Source organism: Cyprinus carpio, chromosome B17 (assembly GCF_018340385.1).
Source record: "Cyprinus carpio isolate SPL01 chromosome B17, ASM1834038v1, whole genome shotgun sequence".
NCBI lineage: Eukaryota > Metazoa > Chordata > Actinopteri > Cypriniformes > Cyprinidae > Cyprinus > Cyprinus carpio.
The window spans coordinates 4,614,790-4,639,450 of record NC_056613.1 but is presented as its reverse complement, the minus strand read 5'-3'; the positions used below and the strand labels follow the sequence as shown (position 1 = coordinate 4,639,450).

The 24,661-nt window shown below is 37.7% G+C and overlaps 1 protein-coding gene and 4 non-coding genes across 7 annotated transcripts; all 5 read left to right on the top strand.

The window, feature by feature from the left end:
* Positions 1-302: 302 nt before the first annotated feature.
* Positions 303-23,586, top strand: arid4a (AT rich interactive domain 4A (RBP1-like)). Of its 3 annotated transcripts, none has more exons than XM_042743274.1 (25): positions 303-1,531; positions 2,467-2,513; positions 2,855-2,965; positions 4,153-4,218; positions 4,874-4,964; positions 5,099-5,178; positions 5,284-5,378; positions 5,897-6,029; positions 6,840-6,919; positions 7,164-7,240; positions 7,324-7,490; positions 9,578-9,650; positions 9,904-9,998; positions 10,368-10,465; positions 11,046-11,301; positions 13,235-13,503; positions 14,637-14,816; positions 15,920-16,004; positions 16,093-16,285; positions 17,553-17,615; positions 18,088-19,263; positions 19,807-19,911; positions 20,398-20,604; positions 21,021-21,167; positions 21,742-23,586. In XM_042743274.1, the coding sequence occupies exons 2-25, from the start codon at positions 2,508-2,510 to the stop codon at positions 21,843-21,845; spliced, it is 3,957 nt and encodes a 1,318-aa protein (XP_042599208.1). In that variant the 5' UTR covers positions 303-1,531; positions 2,467-2,507; the 3' UTR covers positions 21,846-23,586. The 3 variants fall into 3 exon arrangements, with proteins under 3 accessions (XP_042599208.1, XP_042599207.1, XP_042599209.1); XM_042743273.1 differs by having other exon boundaries at positions 304-1,531; positions 2,464-2,513; XM_042743275.1 differs by lacking the exon at positions 303-1,531 and adding an exon at positions 1,556-2,236 and having other exon boundaries at positions 2,464-2,513.
* On the top strand, positions 11,437-11,523 carry LOC122140303. Its single transcript, XR_006156978.1, has one exon. It is a non-coding gene; the product is annotated as a small nucleolar RNA SNORD53/SNORD92 (small nucleolar RNA).
* Positions 13,694-13,775, top strand: LOC122140300. The gene has a single exon (XR_006156975.1). It is a non-coding gene; the product is annotated as a small nucleolar RNA SNORD53/SNORD92 (small nucleolar RNA).
* Positions 15,006-15,087, top strand: LOC122140301. Its single transcript, XR_006156976.1, has one exon. It is a non-coding gene; the product is annotated as a small nucleolar RNA SNORD53/SNORD92 (small nucleolar RNA).
* Positions 20,174-20,255, top strand: LOC122140299. The gene has a single exon (XR_006156974.1). It is a non-coding gene; the product is annotated as a small nucleolar RNA SNORD53/SNORD92 (small nucleolar RNA).
* Positions 23,587-24,661: the final 1,075 nt, after the last annotated feature.

Sequence of the window (24,661 nt, the reverse complement as noted above, 5' to 3'; positions counted from 1 at the left end):
TATCGTGGCAGTGCATGCACAGTTATTGTGGGATCTTTGTGGAGTTTTCTTAGCGTTTGAGGCCAAAGCTTTGTATTTCTATTTCTTTTTAGTCCCATGTGTTGGAGTCTCTTATGTGATACGAAAAAGTCTAAATCGGGGTTCATCAAATCTTGCCCTGGAAGACCAATGCGCTGCAGAGTTTAGCTCCAACCCTGATCAAACTCACCTACCTGTGATTTTCTACTGATCCTGAAGACATTGATTAGCATGCTCAGGTGTGTTTGATTAGGGTTACAGCTAAGCTCTGCAGGAAAGTGGATCCCTGGTCTAAATGTTTGCTCACTGATTCATGTATAAACTGATTAATTCATATGAAAACTGGCAGATTTATTGATTGATACACAATATGCACAGTACACAGTCATTGTATACAAATGGATCAACATTGCACAAGTATAGATTATTTTCTGATCCTGTTTACACATTAGAAATGCACATTTTAATAACTGTTAATAGCAGAAGCATATGATTTTATCCGTCCAATCTCGTTTGCTGATGTACAGCAACACTAAATCAAAAACATATTCCTTAATATATATATATCATAAACACTTAAATCATTAAAATACTCAGCCACGGTGCTTTATCTGATCCCATTTCTGAATCAGAATCACAATGCTTCAATGTCACGTTTAAGTGAGCATTTCAGTAACAATCCAATCATGCATTATCATTTGAACCCCGCAGGTGTCACTGAATAAGCATCTAACACATGCTTACTGTGGCGCTTTGTTCCGGTCACGTGACTAACAAACCTATGACGCCAGACGTTCTCCACAGCGACGACATAAAGACGCCATTACCGTTGCCTTCGCTTGACCTTTTCTTCACGACCGCGATTAAAATTATTTGTTGATAAAACAATTGTCATACGAATCACATCAAGAACGCATTTGAGCTAGAACGGTGCTGAGGTTATTCGGTCTGACTAGAAAGGCAGACAAAAGAAGTCACGGGGCTCACCGCGAAATCTCACGGGCTCCGAGTCCAGAATGCGAAAATAATTACGTTAGGTACAAAATGGCGAATGTTCGCTTCTCTTCGACATGCGCAGACTGAGCAGAGGCTTTCCCTCTGAAATGAAGCTCCGTTCCCATACATCCTTTCAGCCAATGAGCTTCGCAGTCGGGGCGCTTCTGAGTCAATTCAACCAATCAAAGCCGTGGACACCGCAGAACAGGAAACATGTAGCCAATCGGAGACCAGGATGGATTTGTTGTATTTGTAAAGAGTGAGAATCAAAGAGCACCAATGAGAAAGCGTAATTCGCAGCGCCGCTTTCGTACTCAGCAATCCGGTTACGCGCTTCAGTTTAGCCAATAGAATTTTGCTTAGCGGACAGCCAATCGCAATGCTCGGAATTTGCCCACAGTGGCCCCGGCAGCCAATAGGGATTCGAGAAACACAACCTCAGCTCAACAGCTTGTTATTTCGTCTATGCCTTTGCAACCTGGTCGAATGCAGAGCTGAAGCAGTCATATAGGAGCATGTAAGTACACATATATATTTCCACACAACATTCAAACAACGATTTCGCGTCCTTAAACCCGCGTATGCTCGTCCGTTTTATGTAAACTCGCTAGTCTGAAAGTAATCCAGTCATATTTGTCGTTTTCCCGTGGTTTCCAGCGAAGGTATTTAGGCGACGAAGAGAAAAAATTTGAATGGCAGAGACTAGTCACAGCTAGTCGGCTTGTTTTCTCACAGGATCCGGGATTCAGCAGATGACTTTTTCTTAAACTAACCACCGGAAATCGCCTCGTTTATAGCCCAAAACTTGTAACTCAGTCTGAGGGGAAAAGTCGCCTCACGTAAATGTTGCGGAACTAACCCGACGAACAGTTTAAATCGCCATAACAGCTTCACTATATTTAGCTTAACCGTCACAATTTGATTGACAGGCGTCAGTAACAGTCATAACTGTCAGTTTGTCGATCTTCAAACTCGATACCTCGGCAAATACAGTGTTAAGTGAGGGAAATGTGGGGTTAGTGGATGGTGGAGGGGCTGACATGGTGCAGGACGGTGTGTGAGCTATGATGGCGACGTGACACACACACACACACACACACACACACACAGTGAGTGAAGCGGGAAGGAAACACGCAGGGTTTGAAGGGGTTATGCTTTCCTTCAGCTTTGTTTTTACACCATCAAGACACCGTAAGTGGCTCGGATTGGCGGTAAAGTCACGGTGAGGAAGTTAAAGCCGTGTTTTGATGGCTTGGTATTGTTTATTTGATCATTTTGAAGGGAGGAGGACGAGAAGTGGCTAGCCGCGTTAGCTCCTTTAGCATTTTCTCTGTTGTGTGTATTTGTTTTGTGCTGTCAAATCCTACACACGAATACATATGACACGTTTTTTAGCACATGGGGCCAGATCGTGACTCTGTTTCTTTATGCGTGTGTGTTTTGTTTCAGCAGTCAAAACCAATCGAGCTGGACTCCCTCAAATAGCCATCAAGATGAAGGTGAGTCTGTGGTCCTCTGCAGTTTTGATAGGCGACGCCTCCCTAAATGAAGCCCAACAAGCATCTGGAACAAAACACTTCAATGAATGAATCATATATGGATGGGGTTTTTATAGAAATTGTGATCAGAAACGCTCAGTAGTTCAGTGATTGAGCTAGTCCGAATGTGTAAGTGCTTTCAGAATAACCAAAAGGTTAGTTTTTATTACATTTGCGTGCTGTTACTTTTTAAAGTGTTCTTAGTTGTTTTTGCACATGCTTTTCAAAACCCTAACTATGCAGAGATAAAGTATTGGTATGAATTTGTCTGTGCGCCTTAATAATATTTACACTGTCCACAGGTAGCAGATGAACCTGCCTACCTGACTGTAGGGACGGATGTGAGCGCGAAGTACCGTGGTGCCTTCTGTGAGGCAAAAATCAAGACTGTTAAACGCATGGTGAAAGTTAAGGTAAGTTTAATATATCTGATATAAGTCTATCTGTTGATCTTGTTAAGTCAGTTTTATTTGTATAGTGCTTTTCACAATACACATTGTTTCAAAGCAGCTTTAAAGCAAATCATGATTTTAATGTTTGTAATATCTTAATGTTTTATAGTCACAATTTAGCAGAATATAGCTGGGTGATAATATGTAATATTTTGTGATGATAAAACAATCACACAGTCAAGATTTGCTATATGGTATATATTGCTTTGAAACTTATACATTTAAAACTTTGTCCTGTCCACATCAAATAGTTCTTCAAATGTGTATCGGCAGTCATCTAACAATCTTTATAGAGCTTTTTCTGTAGTTTTCTAAAAAAAAAAAAAAAAAAAAAATTAATAATATTTGTGCAAGAGTAAGTTCAGAGTGCAATGCATCTTATCTGTCAAGCCAGTGTCAGATGACATGGAGGCTAAACAAAAGTGTCATTTTCTGCTGGTGATAATAGACAGATTGGTTATTATAAAAGGGTTGTGTTGCTTTAATGCAGAAGTGCTTGATGCACTTCACAATGCAAGATTTAGTAACAGCAGACTCATAAAAGAAAAGCAGGAGGTGATGATTCTGCTTTGTGAACTAGCTCCGCAGACCCTTCAAGCATCACCTGTATAAAACATCCATCTTTCTATATAGAGTAGTCAATAAGATAGTAACTCATTTATGTTGTGAGAATGAACAATAAGCACACAAATGGCTTAATTTGGATCGGGCAATCCAGTATGTAGGTTTTAAGGTTAATCCACAAACTTCTGTTTTTGCACGACCTCGCTGTACGTCATCAATATTTTCTTTTTTCTCTTAAGATCTTAGTTTGTGGCAGTTCTTGTATTATATAGCTGAATTATACGACTCTATTATCCGACTGAAACAAGACAGCCTTGGGTAAAACAGAGCGACACGTGCCTGAAGTTTGTTGCACATTCTTAAGTTTGACTGCAAGGAGATTCTGAGTAGTTGCTCTTCACAGTGTACGTAGGCACTCACTAAGAAGCTTGTTTGACCGCGATCATGAAGAACACGACGTCTGTTACACAACCAGATTACTTAACCTTCACTGAACCATACTGCTACTGTCTTTCCATCTGTGTTGCTCTCACCATCATGCTTTGGTTAACTTTTTCTATATTTTATACCGTTTTTGTCTGCAGGTTGTGCTTAAAGGAGAAAGCACCTCACAAGTTGTCCAAGATGACCAAGTCAAAGGACCCTTAAGGGTAAGAGAGATATTTTTTGGACACTGACTCTGCAGTTAATTCAAATGAAGTTTTCTGTAATGCTTGTAAAAAGCATCTGGTTAGTTCTTACTCATGCAACTCCTATAAGAAGATACAGCTCAGTTGTAGCTATGTTTAAACCGAACATTCTTCCATGCCTGTTAATACAGAATTGGCTGTTAGTATTTCTTTCTGGCCAAAACCCTTTACTTTTTCACTTGCATAATTTGTGATTAAAACTGTGTCATTGTCTCAAACAAACCTAATGTACAAGATGAGCTTGTTTCACTTTTTCTTACAATGTGATTAAAATCATGTATTATGGTATAATAGAGATTAACAGAAAGAATGGCGACTACTTCATTTGTTTGCTTACAAAAGCCAATTTTTTTCTCTCTGAAATTTGGCACTTAACATGTTAATTTTGAGTATCAGTGAATAAGTACAGTTATGGCTGGATTACTCTTTGAAGAAACTGAACACCTTGTGCACTCTCTTAATTATAAGGCAAAAGTGCTTTATATCGTACATAATGTTTAATTCTAAAAGAGAGTTTTTTATTTTTTTTATTTTTTTTAACTGTATAAATTGCTTTCTATTTGTGTGACAAGTTTATTGCATAAAAAGTCATAATGTTATATATGTCTGGTCTCAGGTTGGCTCAACAGTAGAAGTGAAGAGCCCGGAGGGTAGACTTAGCGAAGCTGTCATCAGTAAACTCACAGATGCCAGCTGGTACACTGTTGGTACGTACAGACATAGCTGACTAAATCTCCCTGGAGTTGCTCTTATTGGACCTCTCTCAGGCCCTATAATTGATTTTCTCTATACTAAACTTATAATTTATATTTCAAAGTTCTTTGTTTCATTCTTATGGCAGTGTTTGATGATGGAGATGAGAAAACCCTCAGAAGAACTTCACTGTGTCTTAAAGGCGAAAGACATTTTGCAGAGAGTGAGGTGAGGCTTGAAGTGTTGTCTGCATCATGTTTCTTGTGGTTAACGTTTCTCTTTTCTCCCTCTCCTTTTTTTAAAAATATTTCTGCCCTTTTCTCTGTATAACAGACTTTGGACCAACTGCCCCTAACTAACCCTGAGCACTTTGGCACTCCAGTCATTGGAAAGAAGACAAATCGAGGTAGAAGGTCTTCTCAGGCAGTGTGAGTATTTACGGTGCTTTCCTCTTTGTGCAGTCTATCTTTATGTAGCAAATGTACATGAATAATATTCTTTTTTTAAATGGGCGATATTCCTCACAGTCCAAATCATGGGTTCTTGCACCCTAAACAATTCAAACTTTTAGTTTTATATGATAATTTTCCCATTTTCTTTCAGGCTGTTGCTAATGTAGCTTTAAGATTTCTATGTGTAAAATACCTCTGATGTATAAGTGCAATTGTGTAATTCATACTGAGCTTGTGATGGTACATTTCAGTTTTTTTGTTGTGCTCTCAAATTGTTAGTTTAAATAACAAGTAACATACTTAGAATTAAAGAAAGCACAATATCCAGATTCCCTGTTGGATCCTGAGCTGAAACGAGCATTATTTTGGCAACATTATTGTTCAGTTTCCATTGTTTTTCTATATGCAAAAATGCAGTTAAGCTTTTCTGATCAGTGTTTTAATGTGAATGGATGCATGTTTCAAATGTAAGTGCTCTGTTTGATGCAATGCAGTGCAGAAGATGAAAAGGAGTCTTCATCGAGTGAAGATGATGACGATGATAGGAGGAGGCTTAACGATGATCTTTTGGGGAAAGTTGCCTGCGTTCAGATTGGCTCCGATAGTGATTCCTGGCACTATGTCCTGGTGAGTCCTTGATTCAATTGCAAAATAATACATTTAAGATTTTAAAACGAGCTAGAGAGATTGTCATGCATGGAGTAACTATAGTTCTAAAAATGCTCATTTACTCACCCTCATGCTGTTCAAGACTGTATGCTTCTTTCCATGGAACACAAGAAGAGAATATTTTGCTAAATCTTCACACAGCTTTTTCATACAACAACATTTCATAGTGACAGGTTGTGGGACCGACAAATCAGCATAAACCTAGTCTCTATGGCTGAGAGAATAGTTCTCTTAAGTCATGCAAATGCTTTGTTTGGGGAACAGACTGAAAGATTGCTCTGTAAAAATAATGCATATAAAAATCTGCACATACTGGTTTTAAAACATGAAAAAACATGAGAATATTTTTAAAGAATACAGACAGAGCCTTTCTGGGGATGTTGTATTGTTTTTGTTAGAAAGTACTTGCTGCAGTTTGTTGTTTTGGTGTTTGCAAAGGTTATGAATTCAATTGAAAAATTTGTTGTCAATAGGGTTGCAAAGGGGTGGAAAATTTCCAAAAACCCCTGGAATATTCAAAAAATACTGAAAAAAGTATCCAAAATTTCTGGAATGTTTCTGAAATTTACTGGAGACTTTCCACCTTTTTGCAACCCTAGTTGTAAACGGATTAGATCTTTCAAATTGAGTGTTTGTCAATGAAGACTCAATACTTTAAGTTCTCTAATGATGAATTCATTTGTTATGGTGTTCCTAAAACTTTTTCACTTTTTTTTTTTTTTTTTTTTTTTTTTTTTTGAAGAGCTTTAATATTTCCTTCCTCTTTGGGTGATATCTCCAAGCTGCAATGATGACCTAACTGTCAAAAAGGACCAATGTTTAGCGCGATCATTTGCAGATTCCAAATTGTGAGTAACACTGAAAAGTGTCTTTGACTTTTAAGACCCCATGAGGGGGTCTTATGACATATGTTTCCTTCAATCCATGTCTGTTAGCTTTGCTCATTAAGCAATTTCACAGGATTTTTAATGTTGATACTTTGCATTTTTAAAGTAATATGAATTTTTTTTTTTTTTTGTTTAATAATAAGAAATGTAAACCATTTTCATATTGTTGTGCTCTCTCTGATTTATCACTGTTGGTGTTCTGCAGTCACACAGTGGCACGCAAAGATGTTCAGGAAGTAAACATTGGCACCCTCTCCAAACCTGAGAGCTCCAACAGGAAAGGTACGGGACCCAAGATCATTGCCTTAATGCTTCCAGGTCAGAGCGGGATTTCTTATGCTCTCTTTCTTGTTTTCTCTTGCCAGGGTTTGAAGCAGCACAGCACTTTCTACAGTCCAGACTGGTCCCTGACAATTGGAAAGTGGACTTGAGTGAGATTCTTGAATCCTCTAGCAGTGATGAAGAAGACAATGATGAGGATGGTGAAGGAAAAGAGGGCGAAGCGGAGGAGAAGGAGCCAGAACCAGATGAAGTAAGACTCCAGTTCCATTTGTTTACCTTGAAATGTTGTTTCCTTCAAAAGTTCAACTTATTTATCAAGTGTTGAAAAGATGTGGTGTGCTGCTGACGTATTCAGAAGTTGGTGGTGCTGGAAAATTGCGGTCTTGTCTTTGGAACTTGTGAGCCATGGTTATTTTTTCCTCCTTATTGACTCACAGTGTTTCAGTTTATGATCTTACTTGGACCCTTGTTTCTTGGTCTCAGTGATTGGCATGTAGTTTTTGCAGTGATGCTCTGATTAAAGTGGTTGCCAGAGTTGGGCACCAGGCGTATTGAGGTAATACGAGGCTATGTGCAACCAGTGCCGATTGAGAGAATCCCAGTGTTGGTGTTTATGTTGATTTGTGAAGACATTCCCGCAGCCCTTTACATCTCATGTTCTCGTACACCTTGATTAAGCCCACTAAATGGTCTCAGCATGTGGGAAAGCCCCCAGGCTCTGGACAACAATGTCTCATTCTTCCTGCTCCCCGAGTTTGGACAAATGGCCATTTGCTTGGTTTTCCGACACGTTCCCATGGCAACTGCTCGTTCCTTTGGTTGTGAAAAGGCTGCAGGATTGGCCCAGTGGAGGTGTGCCAGTTCGGAGGATGGGCGGGGCTGAGCTCATCTCAAAGAGTCTTCTCTCCTCGCTGGAGAAGGTTGGGCACATTGCACAGTTATAAGGCCAGCATGTGAAAAAGATAAGTTAAGAAATTTGTTTGAAATGATGCATTGTTTTTCTTTTTATTGAATTTTACCCTATGAAAGCCAGCACTTGGATTGTTTAAACTTCGGATGTCTGAAACTACACATTCTTAAAATCAGCTAGTTGGTGGGTTGCCGACTAATTGGTCTTAATGAAGCCCTGTATAATTTGACTGGTTTGAAAATTAGTGCATTTGATAGTTTAAGCATATAGCTTTGTAAATTCTAATATTTGCTGTATTGTGAATGTATCAGATCATTAAAAATACAGCCTAACAGATGCTTGACTCAGCAAAGCACTTTTGCTGAGTTCTCTTTCCTGTGCAACAGAGATGCCTCACTTTAATTCTAAAAGCAGAAATTAGGATATGCAAGGTTTTAAAGTAGTGTTTTAGATGTATTGCAACACAACCTTCAGGCAATGACACCCCCATATACTTGACATAATATTTCATATCTGATTTTAATATTTAATGTTTGCTTGACCATTATAGCTCTTGATTGTCCATTCTATCTTTAATGTAGAAGATGCCTGAACTAAAATGCTTTAAAGTCTCTCCTTTTTTTTTCCATCACTGCTATTTTATGTATGCTTGTATGCAACCACAAACATAATGTGATTAGTGAAATCCCATTCAGAAATGGATGGTTATTATGAGCTGGTTCTTTTTTGATAAATCAAAAATGCTTATGAATCAGTAGGAGTGGTTAATAAGTTAATCTGACTCACTCGCTTTCAGTCACGTCCACCGATGACAACTGCTGCTGTGTTGTATATGTAAGGCTAGTGAGACTTATATTAGTGTAATTACTGACTGGTTGTTCTTACAACAAATATGTAATTAAAGCTGCACACCAAAACAGACTTTTTTTTTTTTTTTTTTTTTTTTTTTTTTATAAGTGATGTTTCATGAAAATAATTTGGATGAGTAAAATGGAACCAGTTATGTTAAAATATATGCCATGCATTAAAAATCTGTAATTAAGAAGTAATTGGCTTTATTTAAGCCAATGTTTTTTTCTAAATTAGTAAAAGAGTTGTAAATAGAATCAATAAGGAACCAGGAATCAGAGTAGTTAAATTCTTCACAATTCCTATTCGCTGCTTACAGGATTTTAGCTTTTTATATACAAATGATCTTTTTAATTTGCATGCTAGAGTCATGTTTTTACAGGGTGTTTTATGCAAAACTGTCACAGAGAGGATCAAAATGTTTGGTAATTGATCCTCAGTCAGTGATCGATTAATTATGCACTGAGAAAACTACTTTGTTGATTATGTGGCCTATGAGTTTGAAAAAGATGGTAATAGATAATTCCACTTATGGCGAAAGTCAAATTCAGATGTTGTACCTGCTTTCTCTTAAACAGCCTGATGATGAGCCAGACCCAGAAGAAAGGGACCACTTTCTACAGCAGCTTTACAAGTTCATGGAGGACCGAGGTAATGCCTGCACATCACCCGTTGAGTTATAAAAAATTTAAATGGGGATTAACAATCTTCATGGGGGCGGCTACATGGCGTATTATGGTGGTCTGTTGGTTATGATGTCTTTTATAGCCTTCGTGTGTGTGGCCTCAAAAGTTCAATGAATTTTTTTTTTTTTTTTTTTTTTCCCAATAGAAGAATCTCATGACTAGTTCTGCAGGGCACATTTTCGGTTTAACGCTTCTCTGCACCTTTGCTTTCCTTCCAGGGACGCCAATTAACAAACCTCCAGTGCTTGGCTACAAGGATCTCAACCTCTTCAAGCTCTTCCGACTGGTGCATATTCACGGAGGCTGTGACAATGTGAGTGTTCTTAGCATTCCCACCATCTGTTTATTGTACTCGGGAAGTGAGACCTTGCCAAAAATATGAAGCGAAAGTGGCCGCTGATTGAATTTATGAAGTTCACAGAGCTGGACTGAGTTGAAAAATTGCTTGTTTATCAAATGCATGTTCTGTGAATGTTATTGAGGGTAATTATATTTGGGAGTTTGGACTGGTGATAATTGGAAAAACGGTTGAGCTTTTTCGAGTGATGTCATGTTTCTCTAAGCTATCTGATCCCAGGGTGCGGTAGACAGATGTGCATGACACTACCAGCTCTGTGCAGCAACAATTAGCACTTAGTCATCAAAAAGACTTGTGTAATGAGATGGTTTATTTTGTTTTTAGATTGAAAGCGGCTCTATTTGGAAACAGATCTACATGGATCTTGGCATCCCGGTTCTGAACTCTGCTGCCTCGTACAATGTGAAAACAGCCTACAGAAAGTAAGTGCATGCTCTCGCAATTCCTGCTGTACAGGACTATATTTGTTTACTCAGCAGCCAGTGTTCTTTTTGTGTCGTTGGCAAATGAAGACAATTTTCCACTTTGGAAGGTGACTTTTGCTGCACTGTTAAAGGAACATTTTGAGTTATGTACAACTTGATGTTTATGGACTGCATCTGTGGCACGCTTTTGACTACAACAAACAGATATATATATATATTTTTTTTACTTATTCTTCAGTGTAAACAAAGCAACAAAAAGCATGTTTACAGTAAATAAACTTAACATTGAATGCCTAGCAGGCAAGTATGCAGTAACACAAACATTTCAGACATGCAGCTGCACCGTTTCTAAAATAAAACGCATGTAATGGTTAAATAAACAATAAACCCAGCTCTTCTGATAATCAAAGCCTTGTTAAACAAGCATAGGGTCAAGTATGATGATACCAGAAAAAGGTTTAAAAAAAGTTAAAAAAAAAAAAATGCCCATTGAGAATGCCCATAATTTAACTTTTTTGAAAATGACTCCTCTTGATTAATATTGTTGACATTGCTGATCATTTGACTTGAACCTCAGGTACCTGTATGGATTTGAGGAGTACTGCCGTTCTGCTCAGATCCAGTTCAGGACGGTGCACCACAACGAGCCACGACCAGACCGCCAGCCGGAAGTGCAGTGCGTTAAGACTGTGAAAAAAGAGAGCGGAGACACAGATGAGATGATGCAGCAGGTTACAGCAGAGCCTGAAACTAGCGAGGACAAACCTGCGGCAGATGCTGATGAGTCAGATGCTGAGAGCGAAAAGGGACACAAAGATATCTGCTCGCCCAGGGTGAGTGTCTGTCTTTCTGTTGGGCTGCTCTCAGGATGTCAGATTTCATGCTCAAAAGACCTGCCAGCTGCAAAGCAAAAGCACTTATATTACAAGTGTTTTTTTTGTTTTTTGTCCTTGAGTGAGTTGAAGGAAATGCACATGATGATACTAGAGAATGGTTTCGCTTTCATGACCTGATGTCATGTGATGATACACTTCTCTTGGCTGTCTGATACGCATTTTTAACTTTCAATTGATTTTAAAGGCGTGTCTGTTATTTTGGGTTTTTAAACCGGAAAACATCTTGCATTTAAAGGAAGTTCTCTCAAAAATAAAACCTGACCTTCATGTCGTTTGGATTCTGTTTGTTCCATAAAATGAAAGTGAATGTTGACCATGACTCTTAAGCAAGCTTTACAGTGCGCTATATATATATAAGATTTTTGATCATGGACAATTAAAATGTCTCTACAATCTTCTTTTGAAGAAATATTGTAGTGTCGTGCTACAGCACGCCTCCGTCTCAAAATACTGTAACGTTACAACTCGACATCCATTCAAATCAAATGTTAGCAGTAGAGATACACTCACGGGACACTGCACTTATTCACAATCACAAAAGTACATAATTTGCATCTGCTTGAAGGGCTTGCCAGTGAAACATTTCATTCGCGTGCTGTTCTGACGTGTGCTTTCTCTGAGCCCGTACACCTGAAGTGCGCACACACGCTAAAAAGCCAAAGCACCTAATTACTGGACTAAGTTATGTTTTGTGTCTGAATGAGCTAATACTTTTAGAAACACACAAGGATTACATATAATTACAGGTGATTGTCTAAAGTGAAAGTGAACAGTTGAGAGAAAAACGGATGTATGTATGTTATAGATGCATGCAGTTCTTAAAGTGACCGTAATAAACATGCGGCCGCTTGTCATTTTAAAGGGATAGTTCACCCAGAAATGTAATCTCCGTCATTATTTAATCACTCATGTTGTCCTAAACCTGTATTATTTTCTTTCTTGTGCTGAACACAAAAGTAGATATTTTGAAGAATGTGGGTAACCAAACAGTAGCTGGTTCACAGTGACTTTTTTTTATAGTGGGGAAAAATTAACAAAATACTATGGAAGTAACTGGGGACCAGCAACTGTTTGGTTACCCACATTCTTCAAAATAAGTTTTATTTTCAACAGAAGAAAGAAAATCATTATGATTAAAAAATAAAAATAAATAAATAAAAAACCTTGAGAGAGTAAATGATGGCACAATTGTCATTTTTCGGTGAGCAATCCCTATAATGGTAATTAAACACAAAGAGGAAAAAAAATCACTCAAGGCTCTTGACTGAAGAACTTAGCACTGAAAAATTTAGCACTGTTTGTTTTATTTATATATTATGTGTATTTGTAACGTGTAACCTATCTTTGTTCTTATTTTTTTATAACAAAGATAAAATAATGACACATTTTTATCTTTGCCCACTTTGGCCTGCTATTCTTTTTATTAATTTGTCTTTTATTTTTAACCTTTTTATAAGTTTTTTTTTTTTTTTTTTTTTTTTTTTTTTTTTTTTTTTTTTTTTTTTTTAAATAGGGAAATTAGTTTGGCTGTACTGCTCAGACAGCTTGCAAAATAATAAAACCAACATGACAAAGAATCATGATAAAATCGTGATATTTCTGAGAAAGGAAACAAAAAACAAAAAACTTTTGATATATTTTTGCCATATCAACCACCCCTTACTACAATTAAGATATTTACTCTGCTGCTCTTGTAATTGTGAGTGTGTTTAAATGGTTATAAGTCTAGAATGTAGGTTATCATAAACTCTCTTCATAGAGTGTGACATGACTTTAAATATTAAAAATAACCAGTTTATGTAGGAGCTTCAAATTTATGTATTTTTCTTCCTAGCTAAAATATCTTGATTGTATGTGTGTTACTCCTCAGGGCCGGCGGCGGTGTACAGTGACCCCTGTGAAAATAGAGGCGAAAGAGCCTGTGAAACAGGAAAAACCAAAAGAGGAGAAGAATAAGGAGGAGACACAGGGCGGAGGAGAAAACAGTGGAGAGGAGCAAAAGGAGAAATCTGATGGGGAGACCCCTGGGAAACGCCGCAGCCGTCGCCTTGAGGAGTCTGATAAAGATACTGATGATGAAGAACAGGAGGAGGATGACGAAGAGGAAGACGATGGCGAGAGATCCAGACTCAGGGACAGGTATGTCACTATCTGTGTTTAACCAGTTAAATGTTTTACTGTCTTGATGAACTGTTTTATGGTACAATCCTGTAATGTTGTTCCTCATGTCATTTAAACTATGAATGGCTCTCTTGTGGAGCTTTTAGCAAGAAAACAGTCATGCATGTGATTAGTCTCAATTTTGGATTTAAACCTGTTCCAGCAGAGTCAGAAATGATGATACCAGAGAATGGTTTCGCATACATGACTGATCTCATGTGATGTCACACGTCTCTTGGCTGTCTGATTTATCTCTGCATTTAAACAGGGGAGATGGTGTTAATTCACTAGTAATTTCAGAGTCAGAGCTACCTAGATTTCTTTTAGACATTTTGTTGAAAGGGGCACCCTTTCGAACTTCACTCAATTCTTAATTACAAACTGATATCTTTACAGTTGGACTTCAAATAACTTAGTTAAGTTAAAATTGCCTGTTTTTGTTTCAATACCTCTAAATTAGGTGATCATATATTAATTTGTTTGTGGTTGGGATGGCAGTATTGTAATTCCTGAACAGTATTCTAATTTGTGCATAAACTGTTATAGAATTATAACTATAGAATTATAGTAAGGCTGGGGGAGCTTTTGAATAGTGAGGTTTTGGATATTGTTTTGAAGGAAGTCTCTTACGCTCACCAAGGTTGCATTTATTTAATTAAACAGTACAAACAGTAATGTTTTGAAATAATTATTTTACTATTTTAATATTTTAAAATGTGACTTTTTTTTTTTTTCAGCAGCTTTACTCACGATCCTTCAGATCATTCTAATATGGTGATTTCATGCTCAAGTAACATTTCTTATTATCAGTGATGAAAAAAAATTGTTTGTGGAAACTGATCCATTTTTAGGATTCTTTGATAAACTGAAATGAAAGTAAAAAAAAACAGCATGTGTTTGAAAATCTTTTGTTACATTGTCAATTTGTTTACGGACACTTTTGAACAATTTATGCTTTCTTGCTGAATTGATTTCTTAAAGTCTTACTGATGCCAAACTTTTGAATGGTAGTATATGTCTGTATAGTATATCAAACAACAAAAGTCCAGTTTTCTATGATATGGTCCTTTCTGAGTGGATGATGAATCTAATCATTCGTGTTTGTCTGACAGAGATGAGAGGGAGGAGGATGACGGCTGTGAGGACTCTGAGCATTCTGTGACTGGCACTAAAGTCAAAGTGAAATACGGCAAGGGGAAGACACAGAAGATCTATGAAGCTAACATTAAGAACACAGAAACCGATGATGGAGAGGTTCTGTACCTGGTGCATTATTACGGCTGGAATGTGAGGTGAGGTGTTGATGTGACTGCCCTTTAATGTTTAATTCACTTGTCATATGAAAGGACTATAATTAGTGGATAATGACTGGATGCATGTGAAAATTATGGATGGATTTTGCCTGCAGATATATATTGAATATTGTATGTACTGCCCATTTTTCAGCTGAAAATGAAAGGCTTGTTAAAAGAGAATGGGGTCAAGTATGATGATACCAGAGAATGGTTTCGCTAACTTCACTGATGTCATGTGATGTTACAGTTCTCTTGGCTGTCTGATTAACCTCTGCTTGAAATTCACGTATGTTATAATAAACCTTTACACCGTGACCTAACTACATGCGACACAACAAGATTCCAGCGACAAGCGATTTGGGTGTCCACACCAAACGAGACACGACATCGTGACACGACAGAATCAATCAAATATCGCAGCCAATTAGAAGCGTGGGTGGGTGGGCTCTCTCTGGAAGCGCTCTGCACTTGCAATGAAATGGATAAGTTTATGATTAAATTAATAAATATTAAACCTTTTTAACATTATTAAATGTACATACTGAGTGACTTATACCATCTTTATGGAATGGAATACACTTGTTGGTTTGCATTGAGTTTTAACATATCTATGCTTTAATTTATTTTCGAGATCTGAGGTAAACCATCTATTGTTGCTTTCAGTATGGCTATAAGGTCACGCAAAATGATATTTAAACCCATATTAGACACATTTAACTTTGAATAAAGCACATAATCACCTGAGATTATCACTGTCATATATATTTTGTATGTTGTTGTTCCAGCTGCGACATCGCAGAAATCAAAACCGTTTCTAAAATTGAAATTTGACGCGTTGCTAGTTAGGACAAAAACTTAGATTAACATGGAAAAGATACCTTTTATCGCATGGTACGGCACATGTAGTTAGGACACAGTGTTAGCCTGTTACCATTAGAGATTCCAATATGAGATTTCGTACCTCTCAGACAGCATGTGTTAAATGCTCATTGTTCATTTATAAGGATTAGAATGGTTCATGAAGACTGAAAGAGTTCTTTATTGTTCATCTTGTTAATGATGACAATATTATTCAAGAGATTGTTTTGTCTCTGTAACAGATATGATGAATGGGTCAAGGCAGATCGAATAATATGGCCTGTTGATAAGGGTGGAACAAAGAGAAAACAAAAGAAAAAAGTCAAGGTGAGTGCAATCGGTCTTAAAAACAAAAACAATATTTATTTTGAGAACCTTGGGGAAAAAATATTTTTTGTGCTTTCCTTCACCATAGAATAAAGAAGATGGAGAGAAGGAGAAAGAGGAGGATAAACAGGCCAAACAAGGGATACGGCGAGGCCGTCCTCCACTCAAATCCACCCCTCCCAGCACTTCCCACAGTGTGTCCAAGACCCCCAGCAGTGAGGGTCGATCCAGCAGCAAGAACTCACGGCCCACAGATGCCTCTGCCCTGCCAAATGGAGAGGGTAAGATTTGTGTATAACTTGTGTGATCTTGCAGCTGAAGTTCAGGGGCCTGTACCATGATGGCAGATGAACAAATTCAGAGTTACAGGATTAGTTTTGAGTTGAAATAACCAAACCACTCCAATCCAGCATCGTTGGTACCATGATGCTGATCATCAGCTTCCTTTGTCAACTCAGGCTTTGATCCTGAGTTTGTGGAGCAGGTTCACATGAATGTGTGACATCACTGGCAAACAGCCAATCACAAGCCTTGGTTAAAGGTTTTGCTAAAGGTTAAGAGATTAAAAAATATGATGAATTTAAATGCATTTACAATGGAAAAAAGTACTTGTTCATGAAAGAGGACAAATAAAGGAAAATATCTTGCTTTATCAGTGCAGTCACAAGTGAACCTTAAGTTAGTTTGTATAGTTGGAAATGTACAGCTTTAGAGACTCGAACATGTAATGTCATGTAGTCATTTTTAAAGCGTTATCTATTGATTCTACAACTTATTTTTATTACATACGATCCGTATATATTAACATTCATTTAAAATAAATGATTTATAATAACTGTTAAACTAAAATTGCTTGTGTGTAATGGATTAATAGTAATATTAATTATATAAATCATATAAAATAACAAAATTTTTGGTTTTGGCCAGACAATGGCTGGTGACCTTTATTTAGCAAGAGAAACTGGGGGAGTGACTTTTTTTGTGTGTCAGACATGTCACTTTGCTCACATCTGATTGGTCCAATTTCAGTTTGAGATCTCTAACTCAGAACATAACCTGCCCCGGAGCAGGTTAGCCGTGGAGTATAAGTTACTATGGCAATGAACGCAGCTAAAAGCCAAGCCACTTTCACAGTACCTAAAACCCAGGATTGGTGCAAACTAAACTGAAACTTGCCAGGCTAGCCAGCTAATTCGGCTTCTTGGTACAGGCCCCAGTTCTGGTAAATGGAACGGTAATAACATGGTTTTTTTTTTAACCACCTTCCTGTCACAAAAGTAACAAAGTTGCATTTTGCCATTTCTAGTTTCTATAGTAAGACTAATGGCCTGGTGGGTTTTGTTCAACATTACTACTGTTATAAGTTACACTTATATTTTTGTATTTGGCGAATGCTTTTTAACTGAAGCATCTAATAGTGTATTCAATGTGCACATTTTACCAGAACATTTGTTTGTTCCCTGGGACTCCATGACCTTGGCTAGTGCTATAACATTTACCTTTTTTTTTTTTTTTTTTTTTTTTTTTTTTTTTTTAATGTTTGAACAGGTACACCTCGTCGGAGAACGAGGAGAACTTCTGGGATGTATGATTCAGATAGAGGATCTAATGGTAAGAGCAGCTCACATCGCTTTGAATCGATAGAAAAACATCACCTGCTGAAACTGATAACTGGATGGTTTTTATTTTCTGTCACCTTGCTTTAAAACACATCTTTAAAAGAAATGTAAAGGATTGTATTCTTTAACATATTTTAAAACTCAGTTTTTCAATATGAAATGAAAGGCCAGGTATCATATGAAAATTAATTTATATATGAGAAATATAAACCGGTAAGCTTATGCTGAACTGCAGGGTTAAAATCACATGAAATTGTGCTACAGTTTCAACACTGTCCAATGCCTCTTACCACCCCATTTTAAATTTGACTTTTTTTTTTTTTTTCTTAACAGTTGCTCAGGAAACAGATAATTGCTTTAATTGTCTTATCTGTGCATCACTAGTTTTAAGCATCATACCTGATGGTTAACTCCTCATGCATATTGACTTTAATGTATATTCTTTCTTTTATACATGTTTTTAGATTCAGGGAACTCCTCAGATGATAGTGAGTGCGAGGAATCTCCTGAGAAGAAGCTAGAATGGACTGAGACAACCGATCCACCCCTGACAGCAAAACAAGATGCAGCTGAGAATCTCCCAGAGGAGAGCACAATGCCAGAACTTGCGCAGACTGAGCCTGAACTTCCCAGCAGCCCTCAGGAGATGCCCAACTTCAAGGAGAGTGAGAGCAAACCCGAGGAAGACACATCCCTGCTCCCTGTTGAGTCTGATGACACATCTCCAAAACCAAGAGCGAAGAAGCCTCGTTTGAAAGAACCAGGATCAGAGACTCCCACACAAACACCCGCTGCTGCTAATCACACCGAAACAGAGGAACCCTCCACTCCTCCGCGACCTGTGAAGAAATCCCAGGAAACGCCACACAGCAGTCCTGTAGAGAGAATAAAGCTGGTGGAGACAGCCGGCTCAGACACAGACTCTGCAACAGAGGACATCGGCCCGCCAGAGCGATGCACAGCAGTGAAACGCAAAGTCACTGAACAGCGAACACCGGAAAAGAAAATCCGCCTGGACAGAAAAGAAGAACCCAAAATGCCTTCTCCAGTTAAAACACCGCTGCTGGAGAAGAAACCTGAACCTGAGAAGAAGACAGAGGTGGTGCAGAAACCAGAAGAACACCCTTCTCCAACACTATCATCTCCCAGTAAAGATATCGAGATGAAATCTGAGATGCCCGCTCTTACCAGAGAGGTACACCTCATGGTGGAACCTCCTTGTCCACAGCTGGAGGATCCAACAACAACCTCAAATGAGGAACTGATGCCACAAATCGGCCCCGAGGCGCTAGTCTGCCATGAAGTGGACCTTGACGATCCAGAGGAGAAAGACCGGCCCTCTGGTGAAGAGTTACTGATGATGATGAAAGAAGAGAAAACACAGCCTCTGGAGACTTCCAACCAACTCCCTCATGTCCTGCCTGCAGTGGGACCTCCACGTCTGTTTTCTCCGTCTTCTGCCCCCAGCCCGGACGAATCCCACAGCACTAAGAGTGAGAGCGACGCCACCATCGAAGTGGACAGTGTGGCAGAATCACAGGAGGGGCTCGGGGAGAACGAGTCAACTCATAGCTTTGATGCTAGTGCAAGTTCAAGCAATTCCAGCATCTCACTGCAGGATCGAGATGGAAAGGACAGAGGTAGGTTAAATCCTGATGTACATTTAGATAATGCCAATAGCTGACTTTTGCAACCTGGTTTTAAAGAGTAAGCCATATGAATTGGAAAAAAAAATAACTCTTTGACTTTTGGGCTGAATGTTAATCAGGGTAACACCATATTTAATTTTTGACAGGAGTGCAAATAGCTGTGAGGGACTGAATTACAGTGTGTACAATGGATTGTACTGTTTGGTTAACAACATAATGATTATGTAGCTGATGAAATGTGTATCTAGAAAAAAAAAGTTTGAGAAGACAAAAGCTCCAGAATTTGAAAGTTGAGTTGTGATATGTGATCTAGGACCTTTATAAAGTGCTTCTTGTCATAAAGACTGCAAGTCAACCCCTCTCAGCTTTATTTTCAACCTGTGTTAAATTCAATATAGCATCTAATATGATTAAGTTCTATATATTGTCTATCACTAGATTTGCATTTGTATTTGAAAGAAGTGATTTGACGGCTTGGCTGCTTTTGTTCTGTGAGGTTTACTTGTGTGTTTTGTTCCTAATCTGAATTTTCAGGTCAGAAGAGGTTATTGGATTGTACTACTGGCTCTTCGGCCAAGAAGCAAAAACGCAGCCAGAAACGTTCAAGCGGAGTATGTAAAACAGAGAAGAATGGAGCCGGTGAGTGTTTTGAAGCAAGTTCAAAGCCTTGAATGCATTTATGGATTGATGCCCAAGTCAGGGTTTACTTTGTGTATTAGTTGTTTGCTATAAACTGATAATGAAGTTATTATTATTATTTACTTTTTTATTTAATTGTATTTTCTTCCTTACGATTCATGTCCTGAAAGGTTAGGTCAGGTTTATTACAATCTTTTTTTTTTTTTTTTGTAAATATTGAATATATGTTAATAATATAAGTTTGGTGAAAAGACAACAGAGTCAAATATGATGATACCAGAGAATGGTTTCGCTAACTTGACTGATGTCATGTGATGTTACATTTCTCTTGGCTGTCTGATTAACCTCTGCTTCATTTCTCATGCTCAAAACTAAACATTTTAGCTTTAAGTTCTATTTGTGACCAGTGATAGCTTTAACTGTGCATGACAGGTCATTTGTCTTTTTTTGTCAAACCTGATAAAATCTCTCTCTGTACGTCTCCAGGACACAGTAGCGACAGTGAGGACCTGTCAGCCATGGACAGCTCTAATAAGCTAACCCCAGTCAAGCACTCCAGCCTATCCAAGAGCCAGAAGCTTTCTCGGTCACCCGGTCTGGTTTCTCCCAACAGTAAAGACATGGAGAAAGACAAGCACAAAGAGAAGCAGTCCGTCCCTTCCCCCCGCACATATAAGTGGTCCTGCCAGCTGAGTGAGTTTCCAAACTTTGCCAAAGTTAATGTGACACATTTTGGGTTTTGGCTTCTCATGCTTTGCTGTCTTCAGATGTTATATAACACAGACTTAGTAGATACATGCACATTGTACATTTGATACTTGTTCTTTCAACTTATTATGCTGCCAGTTAACAAAATCCAGACTGTATTAGAATACTGTTTATTTTGGTTCTATCTGAGATACAATTTAACTTTTGATATGCATCCAAGGTTGGTTTGTAGATAGGATTATGTAAATACAATACTTTGGCTCAGTTTAAAGCTTGGGAAATTGTTAACTGTACCCAGATGTCTCTGGATGTCTTCTAAAGCGGATCCATGCAGCTGTAGTTGAAGTGTCTGTAGTCTCTTACATCCTGTCCTGACTGGTTCCTGCTTCTGTTTTTCACAGCTGAGCTGGACAACATGACAAGTGCTGAGCGTATTTCATTCTTGCAAGAGAAGCTACAGGAAATCAGGAAGTACTACATGTCACTCAAGTCTGAGGTGGCTTCCATCGACAGGAGGCGGAAAAGGTTAAAAAAGAAGGAAAGAGAAGGTAAATGTGCATTTAAAAAAAAATATATTTTTTTTTTCTACTACTATTATTATTATTATTATTATTATTATTATTATTATTATTTTAATAATGACATTAAAGTTGGCGGTTATATATGTATGTATATATGTATATTATGTAGTATATATGTGTACCTTTGAATAAAAAATGTGTGTGTGTATATGTGTGTGTGTATATTATGTGTGTGTGTGTATGTTCTCATTCCTCAATTTCTTGTCTTTTGTGAATTATTGACCTTTGACTTAATAATAATAGTAGTAGTAATAGTTATTATTATTATTATTACGTATTCGTTTATAACATTATTATTATTATTATTATTATTATTATTATTATTATTATTATTATTATTATTATTAAACTGATAATAATAATGACAATAAAATATTAATTTCATCATAATAATAGCTATGATGTTGTTTTATGTTTATTCTGTTCATCAGGTTTAAAGAATTTGAAAATTGTACTGAAATGTTCATAAATGTAAACAGTGTTTGAATATGTCAATTTCTGGTCTTTTGTGATTTCTTGACCTCTGATTTCTGATCAACAGTGTCCCACACCACGGCGTCCACATCATCAGGCTCGTCCGACACAGGCATGAGCCCGTCTTCAGCTTCCCCCACGCAGAACACTGTGGCCGTCGAGTGCAGGTGATGTCACGCCCATGTCCTCTGCCCCGCTCCGCCTCTGCCTTGTCAGCATCCTGCTGCCTCCACGGAGACACACTGGCATACTGACGGATCAGAGCAAGCAGCCAATAGCACTCGACTGCCCACCGTCTCCACTGATCCCTATTGGCCACTCCCACCTTCTGCACTTTGTAAACTGATCCTGCCTCCTTTCGCTCGCTGTCGCACTAGGATAAAGACTCCACGTGAGGGTTGAATGTAATCTATGAAATCAAAGCTTATGATTTATCCATCCAGAATGAAAACGACAGCACTTTTCACTTTGCTCTCTACAAAACGCTAAACAGAAACCTCCTCTTACTGCTTCTGCGCAGCAGGGACTGAATTTGGATGCAGTAGTCAATCAGTTGTACGTTCCTCTATCAGAACATGGTAAGAACATCGTCTCAGATCCCTAGGTAATGGTCACCTTAACCAGCTGGACATGGTTATTCAAAGAAAGGTCAATTGTAGTGCGCTTGTTCCATCAGAACTGCCAAAGTACACGTGTTACAGCAGAGTGCCCTATTTTGGAAAAGTAGGACAAAGTCAATTGCAAACGGGAATGTAGTTTACTGAAAACTGCAGCCGGCGTCTTCCACTTCTATCTTAGTATGCGAGCACAGAGAATTATGCAAAACCTATTTTTGTTGTCTCTTTTTAAGAAAATGAAAACTAAAAAAAAAAAACTACAGAACATGTTTACAGTGGAACACGAGATCAAACTGTTTTCAGTGGACTAATTTCCTTTGCAAGTGTATTTTGTCTTTTTATATGTAATTGCAGAGTTTTTATTTTAGTATGGAAAATTTCAAAAAAGTATATATCACAGCCGCGAAGTTATTTAATGAAAGATTTCTAGAGCTGAAATTTTTGTGTAAATTAAAGGTATTATCTTGCAACTTGTTAAATATATTTATTCAGTCCGTGGACAGCGTTTTTGTATTTTTTACAAGATGAGAATCACAATCGTCCCACGTTCGGTCAGTGGGGTAGAAAGAATGAGAATTTTGTCGGGTCGTCTTGAACCCTTGAATGTGACGTCACAATTTGGGTAACTACTGTGCAGTAAACCGCATCTTCCCCCGTTTTGTACCTCCATTTGGGCCCGAAGCTCCCCTGATGGAACACCAGAAATCGGTGACCTGCTTTTTCCTCCCCATTCTTGATTATTTTACATCGTCTGGTACTTTATAATTGAATCCTTAATTCTCATTTTCATTTTGAGTTCTTGACCAATTGAATAAATGAGTTGCTACTCACACGAGTTTAAGCCCAGGGGTTTCTTACTGATTGTTCCTTTTGTAAATAGATCTTTCAAAAACCATGTATTTGAAAAATACATTTTACACACACTGTACAAATGATTTATTATTTTTTAAACCGTACATCTTTGTATATTGATTTTCCTTTTCTATGTCAAGTTGGTAGAAGCATTAGCACATCTTTAGACTGTGTGTGTATATACTCAACCATTTAGGAACCTAAACCCAAGCTGTCTAGAGTGATGACCCATAAGTCTATGTTGAACATTTTATGCTGTAGGCATCGATTAATTCACTGCAATGATGAAATTGTGAAAACTCGCTTCCCTGTGACTTCAGTTTATTTACAGATTCCTGGATGAAGAAATGAAGGCATTAGGTTCCTGAGCAAAGCCATTGTATCTTTATGTAAAATAAGAAGAGGTCTTCTCATTTCTAATAAAGTTTTGAAATATTCAGAAATATTCTTGTTTCTTTGTCTTTATTAACTGGGTAAAAACTCACAAAAGACAGAGAAAAATGCATTCTTGTTTTGTTTTGTTTTTTTAGGACAAAATAATGGACATCATTAGAATTTTCCTTCAAATTTAAATTCCACTATTTTATTACAAGATTAAATCCATATGTCTTGATGGGAATCTGAACAAAAACTACCACGATGTGGAAATACTTCACATTTAATTTTCAGTTCACTCAAGTTTCATTGATATGTCACAATGCAAAATTGCAATAACGGCAAAGGATTTAAAAAGGGGCAAAAATCTATTTATTTTGGACTGAATTACCACTCATATGGCCATGTTTTCTGAAATTCATCTAGCCAGTCAATACCAATAAAATCTACGCACAACTTACACTTGTTAAAGGAATTGATAAGTTTAATAATAAAAAGATTCAATAATTTGCTGAAAATTTACTCGCCCTCAGGCCATCCCAAAATGCAGATCAGTTTGTTTCTTGGGAACCGGTTTGAAGTAATTAAGTAAATTAAAGTAAATTGCTCCCCAATGGCAGTGAATGGGTGCCGTCAGAATGAGAGTCCAAACAGCTGATTAAAACATCACAATAATCCACAAGTTATCCACATGACTCCAGTCCATCAATTAATATCTTGTGAAGTGAAAAGCTGTTTGTAAGAAGCAAATCCATCATTAAGATGTCTTTAACTTAAAACCATTGCTTTCTACAGTCACAAAGTAATCTTGTCTGAATCGATTGATGTGAGAAGACAACAGGGCATAGATTTATGGATTAAGGACTGATATGTGAAAATTTCAAAGTTAAAACAATTTGATGGATTTATTAAAAACGCAGCTTTTCACATCACAAGATTGGTGTCTTGTGGATTACTGTGATGTTTTTATCAGCTGTTTGGACTCTCATTCTGACGGCACCCATTCACTGCAGAGGATCCCACTGGTGAGCAATTGATGGAATGATGAATTTCTCCAAATCCGTTCCCGTGAGGAAACAAACTTATCTACATCTTTAATTTTTGGGTGAACTATTCCTTTTAATCTCATTAGCTAAATTATAC